Source organism: Polyodon spathula, chromosome 14, assembly GCF_017654505.1.
Source record: "Polyodon spathula isolate WHYD16114869_AA chromosome 14, ASM1765450v1, whole genome shotgun sequence".
Classification (NCBI taxonomy): Eukaryota; Metazoa; Chordata; class Actinopteri; order Acipenseriformes; family Polyodontidae; genus Polyodon; species Polyodon spathula.
Window position 1 is genome coordinate 30,549,916 of NC_054547.1, and position 21,365 is coordinate 30,571,280.

Consider the following 21,365-nt stretch of genomic DNA (forward strand, 5'->3'; position numbering starts at 1 on the left):
ATGGAAACCGTACAGCAAGAGGACAGTGGTAGGGCAGGTGTTTCTAACCCAGTAAGGTTTTTATGTAACGTACTGTGCATGGCACTGCTTGAAGGGATCGTCCTCTCAGTACAAGCTCTTATATTTCAGGTGTTATTTTGAGTCTTTATACACAGATGATTACAGCAAGTGTTAGCGCCCTTGACATTCAACTTGCCTGTTTACAGTCAGTTCTCTTGTCTGCTACAGCCATTATCTAAGAATGCAGATTCTCGGAACCTGATTAACAACCCTAGCCATAGTAACCACTGCTACATCTTTGTACTGCATTTCTGAAAAACATCTGGCCTGCCTTATAACCACTCAGCCACAGGGACATCTGGAGATGTTTATAACCTCAGCGCTAAATCGTCCAGGCAGAAAGCAGAAACGGACTGATCATTACAAAAGAATTACAATAAAAAAATATCAAAATACATACATCAAACCTAAGAATATCTGCAACAAGGGAAGGTCACAATAGTAAATATAAAGCCTTACCGTCACAAACATTGTCATGTATCATATTTTTATTTATGTTTTTTAAAAAAAAGCTATTTTTGCAATAAATGTTGATGGGTTGGCATGAATGAAATGGAGTGGCATCTACCAACCACAAAAATTAATACATTGTGAAGGAATACTACCATCAGCTTTAAAAAAGGGGGTTTGTCTGTTCCACAGTGGATGAAGTAGATTTGGGCATTCTCGGAACAACTACATGTTGAGGGCCAATACTGCAGACCCTAAGAGAATTCAAATAAAAATGAAAGAAATGGGGAAATGTATTAAAAGCTCAGCAACAGATGAGAACGGATCTAGACTGGGACAAGGCCAGTAGTGCAGATTGCAGACTTCAGGTGATCAACACGGAAGCACAACGCATTATTCCTGACCCAAAGATAATGTTGTTTTTGAGACAGTATTGATTTTTACACACAAACAGTATCGGGAAAACAAAGAAAAGCACCTAAATATTGACCCTGATAATATACTATGCAGTATGTTATTTTGAGTTACATGTAGTTAAAGTCATTTTCAGATTTAACATATGCAACTTAAATTACATTTTTATATAGAATTAAAAAAAAAAAAACCTGTTAAAACAATACAGCCTATTAAATACAGTACATTAGTAGTCTTGTTGTCAATCAACAAGTCTTTTAAATAATACAGTATGATAATAATATTGCAAGAGTGTTTATTAAAACAGTAGCCAAGGACTGTATTAAACAAATTAAGTTATTCAATTATTTGGAATTTAAAAATAAAGATGTATTCAGTCCATAAGCAAACCTGTAAAAGCTCTCTGGCGCACTCTGCTGGAAAAAGAAAGTATTTGACACAGTGTTGGAAGTGGTGCACAGGTTGGAAAAGTTTTAAACACACACGGAGGACATGTCTCTCTCACTTTTTCATTATTTTAGATAGAATGCATGCATCAGAAAAAAAAAATTAATAGGCCCCTAAATTCAAATAATTTGTGTCTGAAGGGAAGCGCAGAGAAAAAAAAAAGTTAGGAGCGACATATACCTAGATTCAATTAACGCATTAGCATTTCCAATTTCCCTCCAGCAAAAAATAAAACTGAACTGAGCTCCCAGTTTGTCATGTCCAAAGTGAAAGTGCATTATAATGTGTGCCACTGACCTCCCAAAGATGGAACAGCTTGCTATAATCCAACAAATAGCTTTCCATAACATTTACTCATGCTATCAACAGTCAACATGGAGATCAAACAGTTGGGATCTCGGTTTACTTTTCAGCTATTTGCTTGTCCTTAATTTAATTTAGGGCTGGACTATTTAAATAGAGAACTGGCTGCCATACTGATCATTCAATTTGCATGTATTTTTCAGTGCAATTTGGGGCTATTATCTGACAGTGTAAACCTACTGTAATCCCCAGTTCAGATTTCATAACGATGGTGAATACAGAGGAAGAGGGCAAATAATACTTTCCACATGCGATTTATGAGCTACAGCAACCCTTTCAAAACACTCTTAGAAATGAACCATGGTCAGTACTAAATTAATGTTTTTAACCTGGCCTTTGAATTTTAGTTTTGATACCTGGGGAAGGTGCGTTAATAATAGATAAACATCGTGGTTTGACATATTATTTAATAACTCTAAATATTTTACTAGAAACTCCAGCTACAGCGCTATTGAAAATCCATACATATACACATTCAATACTAATACAAAATTGGAATGCTCAGGGATGATACTGAGGGGAGGGAATTATGGGAATTTGTTGCTTTAGAGAGTGTATTAAAGGAAAAAAAAACTGGTCAGGTGTTACACACATATCACTGGAAATAATTAGCGTACCAACCTACAGCCAGACAAAAGAAGAAAAAAACATTTCTGGAGCATTACATTCCTACATTACAGGACAGACTTTTATTAATAAGATCCTTGTATAAACAACAAGGGCATTCTCACCAGTATAACCTGAAAGGCTTTACTGGTTAGAAATACATACTGTAACTATTTTAGGTGAGTCCACTTTGATAACACTTGAGTGCACTGCAATGAGACTTATCTCGTAGACACAGCCGCTCCTTGTTAAGTATGATATTTATTTAGCTTTATTTACTTCTACCTGTCTAGTCTGTATAATGTGATGACATTTAAGAACATAAGAAAGTTTACAAACGAGAGGAAGTCATTCGGCCCATCTTGCTCGTTTGGTTGTTAGTAGCTTGTTGATCCCAGAATCTCATCAAGCAGCTTCTTGAAGGATCCCAGGGTGTCAGCTTCAACAACATTACTGTGTAAAAAACTGCCTCCTATTTTCTGTTCTGAATGCCCCTTTGTCTAATCTCCATTTGTAACCCCTGGTCCTTGTTTATTTTTTCATGTCAAGAAAGTCCCTTGGGTCTACATTGTCAATACCTTTTAGAATTTTAAATGCTTGAATTAGGTCACTGCGTAGTCTTCTTTGTTCAAGACTGAACAGATTCAATTCTTTTAGCCTGTCTGCATATGACATGCCTTTTAAGCCCGGAATAATTCTGGTCGCTCTTCTTTGCACTCTTTCTAGAGCAGCAATATCTTTTTTATAGCGAGGTGACCAGAACTGAACACAATATTCAAGATGAGGTCTTACTAGTGCATTGTACAGTTTTAACATTACTTCCCTTGATTTAAATTCAACACTTTTCACAATGTATCCGAGCATCTTGTTAGCCTTTTTTATAGCTTCCCCACATTGTCTAGATGAAGACATTTCTGAGTCAACAAAAACTCCTAGGTCTTTTTCATAGATTCCTTCTCCAATTTCAGTATCTCCCATATGATATTTATAATGTACATTTTTATTTCCTGCGTGCAGTACCTTACACTTTTCTCTATTAAATGTCATTTGCCATGTGTCTGCCCAGTTTTGAATCTTGTCTAGATCATTTTGAATGACCTTTGCTGCTGCAACAGTGTTTGCCACTCCTCCTATTTTTGTGTCGTCTGCAAATTTAACAAGTTTGCTTACTATACCAGAATCTAAATCATTAATGTAGATTAGGAATAGCAGAGGACCTAATATTGATCCCTGTGGTACACCACTGGTTACCACACTCCATTCTGAGGTTTTTCCTCTAATCAGTACTTTCTGTTTTCTACATGTTAACCACTCCCTAATCCATGTACATGAGTTTCCTTGAATGCCAACTGCTTTCAGTTTGAGAATTCATCTTTTGTGCGGGACTCTGTCAAAAGCTTTCTGGAAATCTAAATAAACCATGTCATATGCTTTGCAATTATCCATTATCGATGTTGCATCCTCAAAAAAATCAAGCAAGTTAGTTAGGCACGATCTCCCTTTCCTAAAACCATGTTGACTGTCTCCCAGGACCCTGTTACCATATAGGTAATTTTCCATTTTGGATCTTATTATAGTTTCCATAAGTTTGCATATAATAGAAGTCAGGCTTACTGGTCTGTAGTTACTTGGTTCAGTTTTGTTTCCCTTTTTGTGGATCAGTATTATGTTTGCAATTTCCTCTTGTGTTGGTTTCTAGGGAGCTCAGGATTTAGCCCAATACACTAAAATGGAAAATGATCTCTTGGCATAGGATTGTTCTGTCAGATACTGACTTGCAAGGTCTTTAATGCAGAATGTGCTTAAATAAAATATGTGTTATGCTGTTTTTCTTTTATTAATATTAATTCTGTTTATGATAATTACTATTAAAACACAGATGGCAGAGTGTGTGGGTGTGTGTCTGGGGGGGAAGAGGCATGTGCACAAACACACATACAGAATCATAAGTAAAATAATGAACAGCAATTGAAAAGGAGAATAGGGTCCTTACCTGAGAGAATGGCGAATTGTCTGTGAAGCTGCTCTATGATATCGACTGCCAGCAGAGGTCGTATCTCCTGCTGCATTATTTCATCTAAAGGAAAGGAAGAGAAAATAATAGCAGTAAGTCAAGGACAGCTTTTAGTATCATAACAAAATGACACTGACTAAGATACATACACAAAAGCTGATCTGCAGGAATTACAATCCAGGCCAACACTGGTTTAGTCATATGACCATTTTCATAGCAGATAGTCTATGATGCATGGAAAGTCTTCTCATGGGTCTTTTTCATTTTACTGTATGTTTTCATTTTTTGGTGTTTTTTGTTTAAGCTGGTTTTATAAGCGAATTGGAAAAACCTAGTGGAGGTCATGCATTTTCTGCTGTTCTGCAGCTCGTCTAAAGACTTCCTGCCTATAAAACACTGTCAAAGTGCATTTTTTTTAAATGAATGTCTAGTTTAGACACCAAAGACTCTTTCCTCACCTTCCCATAATTCCCTGTTTTACAAACCCCACACTGTTGAGGGAAATAACAGACTGCATTAATAAAGTCCACACATTAAAAAGGACTCGCTCTTCTCAACTGAAGATTCACAATGAAACTGCCATTATATTTAGAACAAAGATTCACTTAAACAGCATTTAAGAGCTGAGATGCAGTAGAACCACAACACAGAACTAAGTATTCTTGGTAGCTCCAACCATTTCCTTTACACCCTACTAATTAGACAACACTAGTGCCAAATAAACCCACTGTCTAAAAAGATTCACATATGTTGAGCCTGACTTAACTCCAGAGTTTAATAAGTTAAAACTTTAATAAATTAAATGCAGGATACAGATGAAACAGGACAATGGTGGTTAAATGTATAATACAATACTATACATGTGTACTGCAGTAAAATACAATTTGTATTTTTATTGGCTGCTTAAACATTTAAACCTTTAAAGGCTTGGCTACAATGAAGGGGAATTCTGGTAGAGGCCAAGGCTCTTTATTTCCAGACTTTTTCTTTTCACTTTGATATACCTGTACAGTAGGTAGAAGGACACTACCTGGTCCTCTCGCTCATATATTGTGCTGATTATAGGGCTTCCAGTACAGGGTCCCAATACCTGCTGCACAGAAAGTGATTCTAGTGTAGTGGTAGGATAAATTGAAATTTAAAAAAAAAAAAAACTAAAACCATCTGCAGCAAAATGATAAGGAACATGCGTGAAAGTTGCTGTGCTGACAGGAAAGAATGCTTTGACTTGTTGTAATTGCCCCTTTAAACTAATTACAGCTGAATTGCACAGCTCACACAGCAGGCTGCACTGCTTCAGGATTCTACCACTTCAAGTTATTTAAATAACCGCCATGTCAAATCTAGTTCATGTATTTGAATACGGTCGTGACTCACAGGCAAGCTGTTTACATTTCTAAACAACTCTTTCGCAGGCCTAGGAATGACACTCAACAGCAGACCAGTAAACAAAACTAATATATTAATATCTAAGTCCATCCATATCTTCAAAAAGAGTCAATCCTAAATATTAAGGTCAAACTTGTCAATTTGTTTGTATGAACTATTTGATTAATTATCCTAGGGTTGTCTTTCTATAGTTACAAAAGTGATGCTAAAAAAAGTAATGTAACAAAAACTAGCATATTCATTAGTATATTAGCTGTATATTATTCGAATTTACCTGGGGCACACACTACATGCAAAGGAAAAGTAAATAAACTGGGAGGCATATAAAAAGCCAGAATGCATCTTTATATTCTGCATATTGCAGCACATCTCATCAGGGGAAAAGAGACTGTCAGCAGGATAACTCATTTTATTTAACAAGCACTCTGTGATTTGCAGATTCTTTCGTACATCTTTGAATCCAATGAAACTAAGCCATTATACAACAAAATTACGTAATATTAGCCTTCCCATATGGCCTTGTGCTGATGACTACTGTTTATTGTACGTAACCAGGTTTAATAAGATAAATGCTGGCAAATTTACACATGCACAATTTCCTGTTCAGAAAGTAGACCAAATACACGCTATGCCATTTTTTGTTATTATTTCAATGCCTGAATGATAATCAGAATAAAAGGATTTGTTGAAGCACTTATTATCACTAGACAGTGAAGTGCAATTAAAGAACTTGAAAATGTCTTTCTTTGCCAGGAAACAAAGTATTCTAAGCAATTTTACACCAACTCTGTGTTTAAGGTGTTGTGTTTAGTTCTAAAAATAGTTAGGAGTATTTCCATCTACTTGGATTGGCTCAACTGCTTTAAAATATTGGATTGCTGTTTTTATCTAATATATTATTCGTTAAAACACATAAGGAAGCCCCCTTGTTGCCTTAATAGAGTGCGCAAAACTATGTTTAACCTCTTAAGCACCAATGTGTAACCATTAACCTCTTTTACAGTGTAACATGAGCTCTATTATAGCAATGGGGGTGCTTTAAACTTTTAGAAAGTTGCCATGATGTGATGAATAAAAATGATACAAAGTGAATTTAAACAACAATAGAAAAAAATAATGTACTATATTATCAATCCTTATTTATTCCACCAAAACAGATTGTAAAAAAAAAAAACAACAGGCGTTACCATTAGGTACCATTATCAAAATGTGTTTACTGTAATCAAAAAAGGTCACACATAAATACGAAGTTGAATAATGCTACAAAGACAAGCCTTCTCTAGCTTGCATGTGTGTCTCTTTCACAAACAAGTAACATGTGATTTACAGCCTGCATTTACTTTAAAAAGGGGACATTTGTAAAAAGAAAATATCTGTGCGCCAGGAGGGTGACTACTGAAGTTGAATTTGAATTCTGGCTGACTGTGCAGCCTGAAAGTCATTTCATTCTCTTTTTAAAATGGCAGCAAAAAATACATCCTCCTGTTACTTTACCTTAGCGTTTCTCTTGGATTTCACAAAAATCATTCCACACTTAAACATTACTAATGTGTCACAGTTGGACAAGCTGTCTTTAAATCATGATAATTCAAGCAAAATAGTTTTAATGTGAAGCAACTTGTGTGCCTGTATACAGTTTGTTGTTGGTTAAAATACACTGCGCTTTCATTTTTTTAAAAACATAATGACTACTTTCAATGGTAAAGTTACACTACACATTTGTCTGAATATTTTGAGCACAATATGTAGAGCACACCCTTTTGCCACAGCAATCACTACATCTCTTGAAAATGAATTTTAAGAGCTTAATTTCTAGCACTCCAAGTAAGTGGATCTAGTAATTATCAAGCACAGTGAATTCAGTACTGATGAAAGGTAAGATTCAAAGGTAATGGCTATAGGCTGCAGGATTCCCTTCACATCTCTACAAAGGGAGCACACCTCAATCCTGCAGGATTAAATGGAGGGAAATGTGAAAGGTTTACAAACAGCAAGGATAAGAATATCATGTTGCTGTTATATTTTTTGTCTAGTGAAATGATTTCTGTTGAAAAAAAGAAAAAAAGTTTGCAGGAGTCTATAAAAACACTGAACCCTATACCTCGCTGCATTCTATTCACACACAGAGAAATCCACTTTCCTGCAGAGACTGGCATCTTGCTGTGCGGCAGATTGAACCGCCAGTGCTCTGGGGATAATGAGGAGAGCAGCTGACTGAAGCACAGTGCCATGGCAACACACCAGGGATCCATTGTTCACAGCAGATGATAAAGCTGCTTTTTACCACTGCCTAGTGCATTAGATTGCTGTACAGTTTCTATTTCTCTTGCAAAACAGGCTAAATAAAATAACAAATTACATTTTATGAGAGCACTAAGTCTTTAAAACACCAGTGTAACATTACAAACAGTATCTCAAATGCGCATTGTAAGCTAATTAACTTTCTTCTGCTTTGTTTATATTACAGCATAGGGACTATTCTGTCTACTGGGTGATAGCAATATAGAGCAGCACAGATCACTTCAGTCAATAAGTTTGTTGAGTTTATCAGGCATCTTAGGTTTAAGAAATCCAGAGTGGTTTGGACAGCTACAGTACCTGCTTGGTCTCGAGGTTTAGGCTGGCAATTATGGTGCAGTCACACTGAGAGCTACTTTATCATTTTGAAGTTAACAACAGTAGAGACTCAATTGTTTATTTTTTTGTAATTATTATTAGAATAGCTGTGGTGCCTAAAATGACTAATATCAGATAACAGACATGTATACAATTATGTATAATAATTGAATACAGCGACTTCAGCCAAACAATAGAAATGTATTGATCCTAGACATATTATGCACCAGGGGTATGACTAATTGGATATGATTGTTAAAACTACCAGTACACATTCTTAATAAGTTTCCCATTGTTCCTACTTTCATAAAGGTTTACATTGGGAAATGTGCCTGTTCATTTTGCAGTTTACCAGTTTTGTACTGTACATTTACAATGTAGTTTAAGCATGATTTTTACATGGTTTTGACTTTACTTAGCGTATCTGTGTTTTGGCATGCCTGTCAAAGTTTTAATCTTTCACGAAGACTCGACTGTGCAGTATTTTGCTTGGCTTCTGAAATCAGAACTGCAGGTGGACGGCACATGTGTCTAGCAAACGAAACACTTAAACTCCACCTACACCTCCAAAAATGAAGCTACTCCTTCCCCTAAACGGGTTATGTAAAGGGACACTCAAAAGACTAATAACCAACATATGTGCTCTGTAATTAAAAATTAACATTTTAAAAATGAGTCACGACAACACTATAAATTGGTCTGCTTAGTATTGCTAATTGTAACAAAAAGTAATACAGATTAATGTGCAGATAAAGGGCAGCGAGTCAATAATCTACTCATAAGTATAGCGCACTTTTTGTTTTTTTAATGCATTACAATATATCACTCACTACTTTTGCATACCCAAATAGAAACTATTTACAGTAGCCAGAGAGTGTGTTAAATAAAACCACAGATGCGTAGGCACATGAACATATATTCAAACACACACATAATTCCAGAAGCCTGCGAAAACACTTACCTATAAGTGCTCTGTTTCGTCTCATCATTTTGAAAGTGAAGAAAAGCTTCCAGATAGACTCAGACAAACTTAAAAAGCGAATGCTGTGCTGTGTTTTGACTTTGCTACCATTTTCATACTTCACTTTGGGCTTCCTAAACACAACAGCTGCGACTAGGCTGTGGCAAGAAGTATATGTTTGTGGGAAGTAATTTCTTTGGTCACTTTTTCCAGTCTAACAGCTCCTGCAGCTGTACTGCGCCGCTCGCTGACATAATCTTTCATGGCTCTGTGTAAATAAGATCCAGCAGACTTAGCAGAGAACATGAGTGAAGAAGGAAATCTATTATTGGTAGATTGTGCAGCTCCCAGTTTTTCACAGATTTGCAATGGCACTGACAAAGGCTTGCTTGTTGGCTCTGCATGAAAGGATATGTGAACTTGCATTACTTAATATTCCTTTAAAGTTAATATCATGTGCAGAACTTAACCTCTGCACTTCTACTCTATGATGTATGTATGAATGAAGAAGTATTTTACCATTCACCCCAATAATACCAGCTAATACCAACTTCTATTGTAGAACTATCCAGAAGCTTTCTCTGGAGTATGTTGGATTGGGTGAAATATTGGATTGTTGTTTACTGGAAAATCACTGAAGTCACTGCAAGATAAAAAGCTTAAGTATCATTTTATTTTTATAAAGGACTTTCTGTATATCGTTCTATTGGAAATGGTACAGATACTTGTTTTTGCTAAAGGAGAATAGCTGAATATAAGACTGAGACAATCCAAACATTTCAGATGGTCGGAAACAATTACAATTTATTTCTGTGCTAATATAATAATTTTTTTTTATATTTAATATTTCAGAATAAGTCTGCTCTCCAACCATAATTAATGGTCCATGTGTAAAATTATGTATGACACCATGCAACTCTCCTATAGAATGTCAAAAGGACAAACAGTAAATCAAATCCAAGCAGTTACCATGGCGACATACTGTAACGTATTCAATTGTATTTAGGGCTCCTGTTTAATTTTGTATTCTTTATTCTGTTCAAAAGTTCATTATGGTATAGCCCAAAATATCTGGAGTTTTTTATGTGCGCAGTGTGCTGTACGTCTATTGCAACAAAAAGGTAATGCACCTTGAGCAGGGGGAACTGAACACAAACTAAGTATTAATCTATGGTGTTTTTATTTAGTTATTGGTTTCAGGTGTGATTTAATGAATTTTTGAAACTTAGGTTCACTTAGGTTTGGTTGAGCCTCCTACAAACATTACATTACCGGTAACTAATTTGCACCAATCAGCGAACATAACTAAGCACACAACTTTCTCCTATTTGAGTTTGATTTGGTCTCCTCCCTCTGCCTCACCATCTCCAACCTTATAACTTCACCTTGCTCTATCTAACTGTTATGGGGTGCCTTTTGAAGCAGTTCCCTTCATTACCTCCAGATGACAGGAGATACTGCTGACACACTCATAATAATGAGGCTTTTTTAGTCGTGGGCTAAGAAGTTATATTAACACAAAACTGACAGCAGCAATATGTTTAGGACACCCACGGTGACACGTATTTCTGAGTACTACCTGCATCACTTACAAAATAATTCAGGTACATATTGATTTTGAAGGGGAATATATATATATATTTCAGACTTTTCTTGAGTGGCATAACCAGTAGTTTTCACAGGAAGGTTCAATTAGAGGAGACTGCGTTACCTTGTTCCCCTTGGAGACTTATATTTGTGCAGTCTACAGCAGCTGATCACAGCAAAGCTATGTGCCAGCAACCATCTCATGGACTGGTGAAAAGAACAAACACAACATTCCATTTAATGGGGCTGCAGAAAGTGCTCAGCAGTAAAGTCTTCCTTCTAGAAACGAACAGTGTGACTGAACTGAAAATGTTTGCCTCTGCTGCACTGTATCCTAGCAGCAGTGCTAAGGATTCTTAGTTGGGGACGATTAGGGTTCCTTTAAATTGATTGTGGGTTGATCTTTAGGTAGGGGATACAGGAAGTGAGAATGAGACTTGTAAGCAAGACTAAACAGCTGTACACCTAATACTCAGCACTCTACCAATAAAGACTTTTGAAACTACTTTTGTATCACATTCAGCAGGTATGTTTTGAGTGTAAAGGAGGTTTAAGATATTCTCAGCAGCACAGTGACTGTAATGGGGTTTCCCTGGAATTAAATGTCACGGAAAAGCTTACAGCAACCCAAACATCAAGGAATTAACAAACTGTAAATGGATTAAGTTGGGAATCAAGCTAGGAATCAAGTTTACTATCCGCATACAAGAAAAGGGGATGGGAACTGTTTAAAAGTTCTATCTAATAGGCTGCAATGAGTTGCTACCAATGGAACGAATAGATGTTTTAGACCTTAGAAGTCAAAATCCCTAGAAGTCAAAAATGTTTTCACAAGTTATTGTGTTAAATCTGCACAATAACAGTGAGGTTTCCCCATGGCTATATGCATTTAACACAGTTTACATGGTTTGCCATGTTTTTTATAGTATGCTTTCTCTTACCTCTCTGGGCTTGCTTCTTTATGCTTTATTGCACTATGCCTTTACTATGGAAAATTCTTGTAAGGGCACTCACATAAAAGTCTTGCATTGCTGTATGTGCCCAAAAGGGTTAGCTGATTGTGCACAGGGAGACTGTGTTGTGCTTTGATATCACAGATCTCTTTCTTATAATAAATCACATAAAAAACAAACAACCAACAGCTCAACTGGGAATTTCAAAAGATAAAGTATAAAGTAAAACATAATAGACAATATCATATAAATTTAAATGTTTAGTCCATTTGCGTCAAACTAGTTCAAGCCTATACTTTTGCTAAAAATGCAAAATGTATTTAGAAAAAAGGCCACCTGCTGACCTAGGTCATCACCTGAGCTTCAGCATCCTCCTCAACAGGACCCTCTATTGGGACAGCTATATACTGTACCTGTTTTCATCCAGCCAGACTTGTACCAAAGTTAAACAGTATGCAGCCACATCATTAATAACCTGTAGGTACAGCATGACATTCTGGCACAGTACAGTATTTACACACATGAAGTGGAAAAAAAAAAAGTGCATACTTAATTTTGCCGTAGTTTCCAAATCCCAACACATTGCCAAGAAGTGATGATACGACTCCATTTCCCCCTCAGAGATCCGCACCACAGTGAAGGGTCCGTTTCGGAACACTCTGTGCCCACACTCGGGACAACTAGCAGCCTCCGCCTGGTACTTTGGTGAATTCCCGTCCATTTTGTAACAATAGTCTACGTACTCTGATAGCATCTCTGAGCATCCACACTTGCTCCCCGAGCCTGCAATGTCCTGGAGCTGCCAGTGCATAATTCTCTGTCCAGTTTATCCAAGCTTATTTTTTAAACTAAGAAAGCTCACTGCTGCAGTAATTCAATTACTAAGCTCCTGCTCCCAATGCCTTCCTTTTCTTACAGCTTTGCAATGTTTTCTAAGAGTAAACTAAAATCTGATCTAAAATCTAAGACATCTGACACTGCAAGATAAAATGTAAACCTCTCATCTTGCCAGTGGTGGAACTGTATTATTTGGTTCTCATAGAATATGAAGGGGCTGGAGCTGGTACACTTTCTGTAGCATCCCTGAGATGCTTCGTTTTCCACTCTGTTGGTATATCGTGATAATACCTCATTATTTTTTAACAGTAATAATAAATGTTGTCTGCTGCACAGCTCGCTTAATTCAATCAGATAATTCAATACAACAGAAGATGGTGAGTACTGCTAGACACTAACTCAATTTGGCCTGGTTTTGAGCACCGCAAAAAAATTAAGATTGATTTCCAAACCAATTGGATTCAAGAAATCTGTGGTTGTCAAATTTCAACAAAAAAAAAAAAAATAATAATAATAAATTACTGCAAGAAAACTCTGCAAAGCTAATGCTGTATCCATGGTTTTTTTCTTCTAATTTTCAGGTTTAAATCAGTTGAGATTTAATAGACTGGGATGATGCAGTCCAGAAGTGAAAACACTCTTTATGTAAATGAAGTTCAAACAACTAATCCTTCTCTTCCTGACTGATAACACGTTGTCTAGTAAGAAACACAGAGTGACAGCGTCACAGACTGCAGGCCTCCTGCTTGCTAATAGGATTCAATTAGATAGTTCACAAGTGCACCAGATCTTTGGTTGACTAACAGACTGAACAGAATGAATGCCATGTGACCATTCTTCACCAATCAATCCATTTTGATTTTTTTTTTTTCCTCCAGCGTAAACATTGAATATTCCAAACAGCAACAGATACAGCTTGTTTGTCAGGATTTTTTAACCTGGCTGTATGTTTTCAATAGGAATGTTCCAGGAGACACATGAAAGTGTCTGACAAATGTCACACTATAAATCAGTAAGTAAAATCTCCTGGATCAAAGTCGTCAGCTAAAACCATCCGTCCACACCCCAGCTCCCAAAGAACTGACTTCATATCCTTGTACCTAATACAGGGTGTCAACTAAACTTTGCACTTCATCTCATAAAAAAAGCCTAAAAACTTGTATTGTATACAATAGATTGTCTAATGAGAAATACAGTTCCAAAATAAATAAATAAAAACATATATATGTTCTATTTAAAACAAATATTTAAAGCTTAAAAACCTTTATTTATTTAAAAAAAAAGGGTACTTACACAATAAAGACCCCATTTCTGGATGGCGTTCAAGGATATTTAGTGCTGGTGTTATAAGTAAATGAGGCTAAAGATGCAGCAAGGTGCTCGTGTATTTATATTTACGATTTGAGTCAAAGCTGCTGGCCAGCTTCAGGAGATTTCTTTGTTTCCTACAAATCCCCCCAAACAATACAAGAAAGGCCCAGCTTCCACTTCCTCTCACTCCTAGTGCAACGGACTGTATTCCAGCAGTAGCAAGAAATCAGTAATGAGGGGCTTTACATTACATGCTGTACTGTGCATTTGGTATGCTTTTGGTAAATGACAATATCATATTACATTTTTTTCTCATTTTTTTCTTTGCACTGGACTATATCCACTGGGTAGAATTGCCCCTTTCAATTCACAATTCAGCCTTAATGTAGTTCATGGATGCAACGAAGAAGAGTTTTAAAATATCCTCTGGTTCAAATTAGAAAGACATAGTCAAAGGCTCACCAGTGTCTTAAAAGTGAAATGATTTGTTAAAATCTTTCTGATGAAGGGTTTCAATTGTTTGCAACTGCATGATCCACTTACTGGTTAATAACCACCAAGTAAACAACAAGAAAATCCTTTTCTACAGAATATTAAGAATATTTAGACGACTAGACTACTACCACTGAATATTGTACTATAGAATTTTCAGCACACATTAATAATTCTTCATTTTAAATGACATACCTATATAAGCTATAATGACTTCAAGGTTATTATGTCATTAGAATATGTTTGATTGACTACAGAGTATAAAATATTGAAGCAGCTATATCAAATATTAATATAGTCAATGCATCAAAAAATTACACCATAAAAGGTTATAAAATATATAGCAGATGTCATTGAAAAATGCAAACTTTTTGGCTAATCTTTCCAGAGACTAAACATGCTCCCTACACAAACCACATGTCAGTGCATAATCCTATTACCACCTTCTGTCTGAAGAGGATTTTCAAGACTACTCATCAATGCTTCAATGGTCATCTTCACTTGTGAAACAGTACACACATTTGCCCAATTACTGTTGCCATGAATTTCTAGCTCAACAGAATTATTAGTTTTATCATAAACATGCGGATCCATTTTGTGTAATAAAGTATGTAATCAGTATTGATTTGTATGCCTTGGTACTCAAGGTGTCCCATAATATTACATTGGCTCTTTATTACAACCCTAGACAATGTTCATTGATTAGATGCGGTGAAGAAATGTACAGCAAACATAACAAAACTGGATAAGATTAAAGGATGGCCAAATATTTTAATAATTAAAAACACAGATACACTATTATTCAGCTGGTCATACATAAGTGCTGAAAAGCAAGTACAGTTAAATGCTTTGGCAAAAAATGAAAAACACAATAGGTTGTATGGACACTATGGGCAGACTGCGTCTACTGATTCAATGTGACAGGTCTTCAAGGTGTATAAATAGTTCTGGGTGGATATCTGACCGATCTATTGCCCCAAGCCTTTTTCCAGAATAGGCCACGGAGTCATCACATTTGAGACTCCTTAAACATCAGCGATTTGACAGTAGTCTTGGAAACAGAGCTTTTATACATTACAGAATGTCAGGGATGCCGTTTGCATAGCAATCTAACCAGCCCTAGTATGTGCTAGACATCAAACTGCATTATACACAGAACTATATCATATGAGAATAGCACTGACATTATATTCAGTGTTACTTCTGCATTTGCAGACCTCCAGGCAGAATGTACTTCAGCTTAGCCTGTGCAGGTGGGTGCAGAGGGGTGCCAATGTTGTGCAGTGGGATAGGCAGTCACTAAACAGAGGCAGATCACAATAAAACTGGGACTGGTTGCAGACAGCCAGCATGAGAGTGCATGGCAAAGGGGAGTTAGCTGTTTGGAGCCCTACATTACCTCAATGACTAGTAAGAATAAAATATATTGTGGGTTTCTGGCATATACAGCCTGGGGATAGGTCCGCAATCTGAAATTAGCCATCTTAAATGTAACCAGCGCTGCAAGTGCTATAACACTTCAGCTTGTGTAATCGTTTTTCGGTGATTGATGATTTCTTTCTGCAGTTCCAACACGAGAAAAAAAATACAGTGTAAATGAGTTCAGCTCTGATCAACATCACCTCAAGTGCTGCACTGATACCGCCTCAGACGAAATCTGCATTCTAATGTGGATCTTTGTGGCAATGATATTGGTCACTGCAGCTAACATCTGTACTGTTTGAAAAACAATGTCTTTGCATTTCAATTTAGCATTGTTAGCTGTATAAGACAACTCTATAAATGTTTACATTCCAGAAACAAAATACCAAATACTTCACCTAACAAAGATAAATGATACACAATTAGTTTTACTTATATTAAAGACCACCTTGACAAGTTGTCTATATGAATGTCCTATTTTCTGAGCCTAGTGCTTGGTGTACACCAAGTAATTACGACTTTCACAATGTATTTTATTTCAAATTCCACAGCCTTTGTTAATCCTCTATAAAGTCTGTACCAGATATTAAAATCTTGCAAACAATTTCCAAATGGTGATGTTTGTTATGCAGAAAACAGCTGGAACAGGCTCAAATAATTGCAAATTATTAAAACATGACATATATAATATTTACCAGCCTCTGCCGAGTCTAATGAGTTAATAAAGATTGCTTTCTACTGTAAAATCATTATTATTCCAAATAGTGTAATTAATATAAAATATACCGCTCTCCTCAACTTCACCAAGTGGGTGGCAGCTTATCTTCAAAGGTTTCCTGAGAAGGTTTGAACAAGATGTCCCCATATTGTTTCTACTTAACGAACCTGCCTGATAAACAGGGTACTAGACCATCTAAAGTAAATCTAAAGTGCCAGTGCAAGGAAAGTTTGGCGAGTGTTTGCAGTAATAATGTTTTGCTGTACTTATACTCCCTGTGTAGCTTATGACTCATGAACAGGTCACCTTGCAAGTCCTGTGGGATTTCTATATAAACAGGTAAATGCGGACGTGTGTTTACAGTATTTTGTTCGTTCACCAACTGAGATCTCGAAAATGCCAAAGTCCCTCAGTCAGCCATGAATTTGACTAATTTACAGCCTGTTGTTTGTAACATAAAAAAGGTTTTGAAATGTTTAAACCAACTTGTTGATAAAAAGGGGCCCAGTCACAAAACATTAAGGACTGTTTGATTAAGGGCTGTTTTTAAAGCCCATTCTGAATAATTAAGCCATGTTTTCAGTTCACAAAACCTTTTTTAGACAGAGTTTATAAGTTTATTTTCATTTCTTAAAGCATGTTTAATACAAGACAATAACAAAACCCTCCTTACTATATAGTCTTTAAAGTTTTGTGAATAGGGCCAAATAAATTAGACAACTATAACTCCATGACAAAACACATTAATTAAAGATATAGAATGAAGAAAATGGGGGCATTTTAGCATATTTCCCAACAGTAATCTGCAGCTGTTATTATAGGATAAACATGCATGCAACCTCATTGTTTTGCAATGCTAAATTAGATTTGCATTAGACCAGGAAATGTGTTCCCTGTGTAGCTAATCGTGTTTTGATTCGGTTTCATTCATTAGCTTTTAACTAGCTCTTTCCAACAACTTTCAATTATAAATGCCATCTGTTTTCCAGCGTGGCTGTCTGTCTTGGGGTTAAATGGTGTGTCAGGTTTCCAGTGTACAATAGAATAAAACTAAGACACATTTGTCAGCCCAAATCCTTGCATGACAGGCTAGGCCTCAACATCCTGTATGGAACACCTACAAATGTGCAAGCCATATTTTTTATTTACTTATTTTTTTTACTGTATTTCAAGACTGTTAAAGTTTCCGCAATTAACAAATATCAATGTAACAGTAAAGCTGGGTAACTCTGTCTAAGTTTTGAAATCAGACCAGTACTGTACAGGATCAACCCTGACCTCTAACCTCTGTTAAAAAAAAAAAAAAAAAAAAAAAGCAACAACAATTTAATGTTATCTGCACTACACACAGCGGTTAGAATGGACCATATAAAGGATTCCAGACAGATAAATTGTTTTTATGTAGATAGAAAATAAATGCAAAGGCAGATATATCAGATTCATTCATTTCACAAAGAAAAACTAAATTGTTTGTAATTTCTAAAAGGTCAGTTTCCATCTGCAGTCTCTGGTCAACATACCCAGACATTTGTTAAACCACGATGCCATTGCTGACCAAGGTTGCTTAATGGGAACTCCTAAAAAAGCAATCACTGGTTGGTATGTAATCTATAACCAGGTTCTGAGCATTTGCATTAGTTATACTAAGCATGATGTGGCAATGGTTTAGCTGTGAAAAAAAGACATGGTATAGCATGGTTAAATATGATACAAATACATGATTAAGGAGCAACGCTGACAAGTCTCATAATTTCACCTCTCCATCCTCCTGCCTCCAGCCTGCAGCTGAGCAGCCTCGACACATGCTGTTTTTCATCGACTTCCCAGTCAACTGTACTATTATTTATCTTCAAGACTGTAAATAGTCGAGTCAATGGGAATGCCAATTGTTTTAATTATTTTTATTTGGGTAATTGGTATATATTTGGTGTTAATGGACCACTTAATTAAGTAATGACAATACTTACTCACGGATGTAATGAAACACCAGGTACGTCAAAGTAAACAATCAGTGTGACTAGTATATTCGGTATATTCTGTTTTTTGGAAGACCACTGTTATTGAAACTTTATTTTATTGCGCTGGGTATCTTTGAATAATTCATATGTTTTTTTTGGGGGGGTTTTTTTTTTATGGTTTTCACTTACTAAAGCTTTTTAGCACATGTACTAGCTTTTGACTTGCTTTGAACAAGTGCCCCCCTAATACAAATAATTTAGTAGCTAATTTCAAGTTGTTAGTTATAAAGGACAGGACAAATAGTTATATGTTTGTAAATAAATAAATGAATAATATTTATATAGTAGTTGTGGATTACTTTATAAAACCAAATATAAATTAATCTTAAATAATCTGCTCTCATGTATTTCTCAGATCTACATTTCCCATCATCCTCCTGCTCACTGGTAAATCCATCTCAGTTACATATGTGAGCAGGAGGATAATGGGAAATGCAGTTTGAGTAGTCCATGCAGGTCCATGTGAAGCCATCATGGAGGCAGTTGAAAGCTTCGGGTACTGCATGGTGAAGGTCTCAATGGTTGCAGGCCAAGGAAAAAGCCACTCTTAGGAAAACGTCATTTTTGCAAAACAACATTTGAATGATGAATATGAGTTCTAGTCAAAGGTTTTTGAAGTGATAAAAAAACAAGCTATTTGGTCACGCTGATAGTCTATATTTGGAGAAAGTCTGGTGAGGCATGCATGGAGGTGGTAATAGCCTTCTATGGGGCTGTTTTTACTCTAATGGCACAGGAAATTTAGTTCCAATACATGGTAAAATGGATTCCACAGCATCCCAAAAGATATTGGCCAATCATCTAAAACCCTCTACAAAACTTGGTTTAAAGCGCAACTGGGCGTTCCAGCACAACAACAATCCAAAACACACATCAAAATCTACCAGAATGGTTAAAGAAGAATAAAATCAAGGTTCTGGAATGGCCCAGTCAAAGTCCCGATCTAAATCCAATTGGGAATCTTTGGTACGAGTTGCAGAAGGCTGTGCACAAGAGAAGTCCTCGGAATTTGAACGAACTGGAACAGTTCTTTTTTTCCTCATCCACAAAAGCAAAACTTTTGCTATAAAAGATTTTTCCTATAATTATTTGTTTTCAAGAAATTACTAAACTGGGAAAAATGGTACATATTGTAATTAGAATGAGGTTTCCATGGCTACTACAATTATTATTTATCTATTAGTTTTCATGTCACTCAGTCAATTAAAAAAAAAGGCAGGCAATAATTGATCAATTATATCTGCCTGGTGGGCTGTAAAAGTCTAAAGGTTACTGAAGCTGATATCAAGTTACGTCAAGTTACTGCTCAAGGTGGCGTGTATTTGGAGGTTTCTCTAAAATGAACATTGATTAATGGATATCAGCTCCGTGATTTAGCTATTTCCAGCTATTGTAGTTCATTAAAGTTAGCTATCTAGGTAAGGAAAGCCGATATTTAAGCAGACCTCTGATCTTTTAAATTTATCACTTGACATCTAAAATCTGATTATTTTGAAGCTGCACATTTATTGTAAGTCATATGAAAACAAAGTTTGTGCAGTTGTAGCTCTGTAAAACAAGGTACGCTCACCACTGCATTAAGTCCTCAAATTCTTTAATGATACATACAGTAAACTGAACCTTGGATGACATGAAGCAAGTGTAACAGGGCAGAGGCTGGTTTTTAATATTAATGTTGGCAATCCAGGATTATCATAAACAAATGATTAAAACTATTTGAACTGTTTTTATGGAGCAAGAAACAAGCCCTCACGAAAAAACAACAAAACAGTAACACAGTATTTAAATGACATTTACAGTATTCAAAATATGTACACATACTGTATTCTTTATGGTGTATTAATGATCTTAATGTTGGCTCTCTTTACTTTAGGTCAATTCCTGTTAAATGAAAATAATTCCTACATGGCTAATATTTCATAGAAAATATATAATTGGTTAACATTGTAACCTTAAAAGGTAACAGATATTATCTAAGTGTATTAACCTTGCTCAAAATCATTGTGGCCTGATGCATACACATTGCACAGCCATTGGCTATCTTCGTTTCTATAGAAACTACTTGCACATGTTATTCTCCTGGGTGGAGGCAGTGCTTTGGCTGAATAAACATTACACATGAGAACAAACTGAACATAATGTGGCACAATAACCCACTTTCTTCAGGGGCTTTGAAATAGGTAACTTTGTTACAGGCCGGGTAATTAGAGAACAGAGAAATATAAACGTGTGAGGTGACATACTGAAAATGGGAGTGGCAACCTGGTGAGGATAACAATGGAAATATACAGACAAATTTAAAATGTACTATGAGAGGATTGTTTTACAAAGTGTCCATATATTTCTAAACAAGTGTTTGACTGTGTTATCCTGCTTGATTGTCAAAATTATTACAGCCAACGTACACAGCAAAGGCATGTCTTAAAGAAATGCTCCGTAGATAAGTACACTCTCCTCTCTCTCTCTCTCTCTCTCTCTCTCTCTCTCTCTCTCTCCTCTCTCTCTCTCTCTCTCTATATATATATATATATATATATATATATATATATATATATATATACCACCATTTCTCAATACACAATTTGATTGCTTCTGCCACAGTCATATTATTTTCCAAAGTGAGTTATTTTAGATCCCAGATATGTTAAAAATACAGGTACTGATTAAGCATGCTCATTTAAACATTGTTAGCTGAGGTGAACACTGT

The 21,365-nt window shown here is 36.0% G+C and overlaps 1 protein-coding gene across 1 annotated transcript in view; it reads right to left on the reverse strand.

The window, feature by feature from the left end:
• The window catches only part of mcf2l2 (MCF.2 cell line derived transforming sequence-like 2), a 73,033-nt gene that overhangs the window by 50,270 nt on the left and 1,398 nt on the right, over window positions 1-21,365 (reverse strand). Inside the window, exon 2 of the mRNA XM_041270741.1 lies at window positions 4,334-4,417. Coding sequence (XP_041126675.1) covers window positions 4,334-4,417 — 84 coding nt within the window. The remainder of the gene's footprint in view (window positions 1-4,333; window positions 4,418-21,365) is intronic.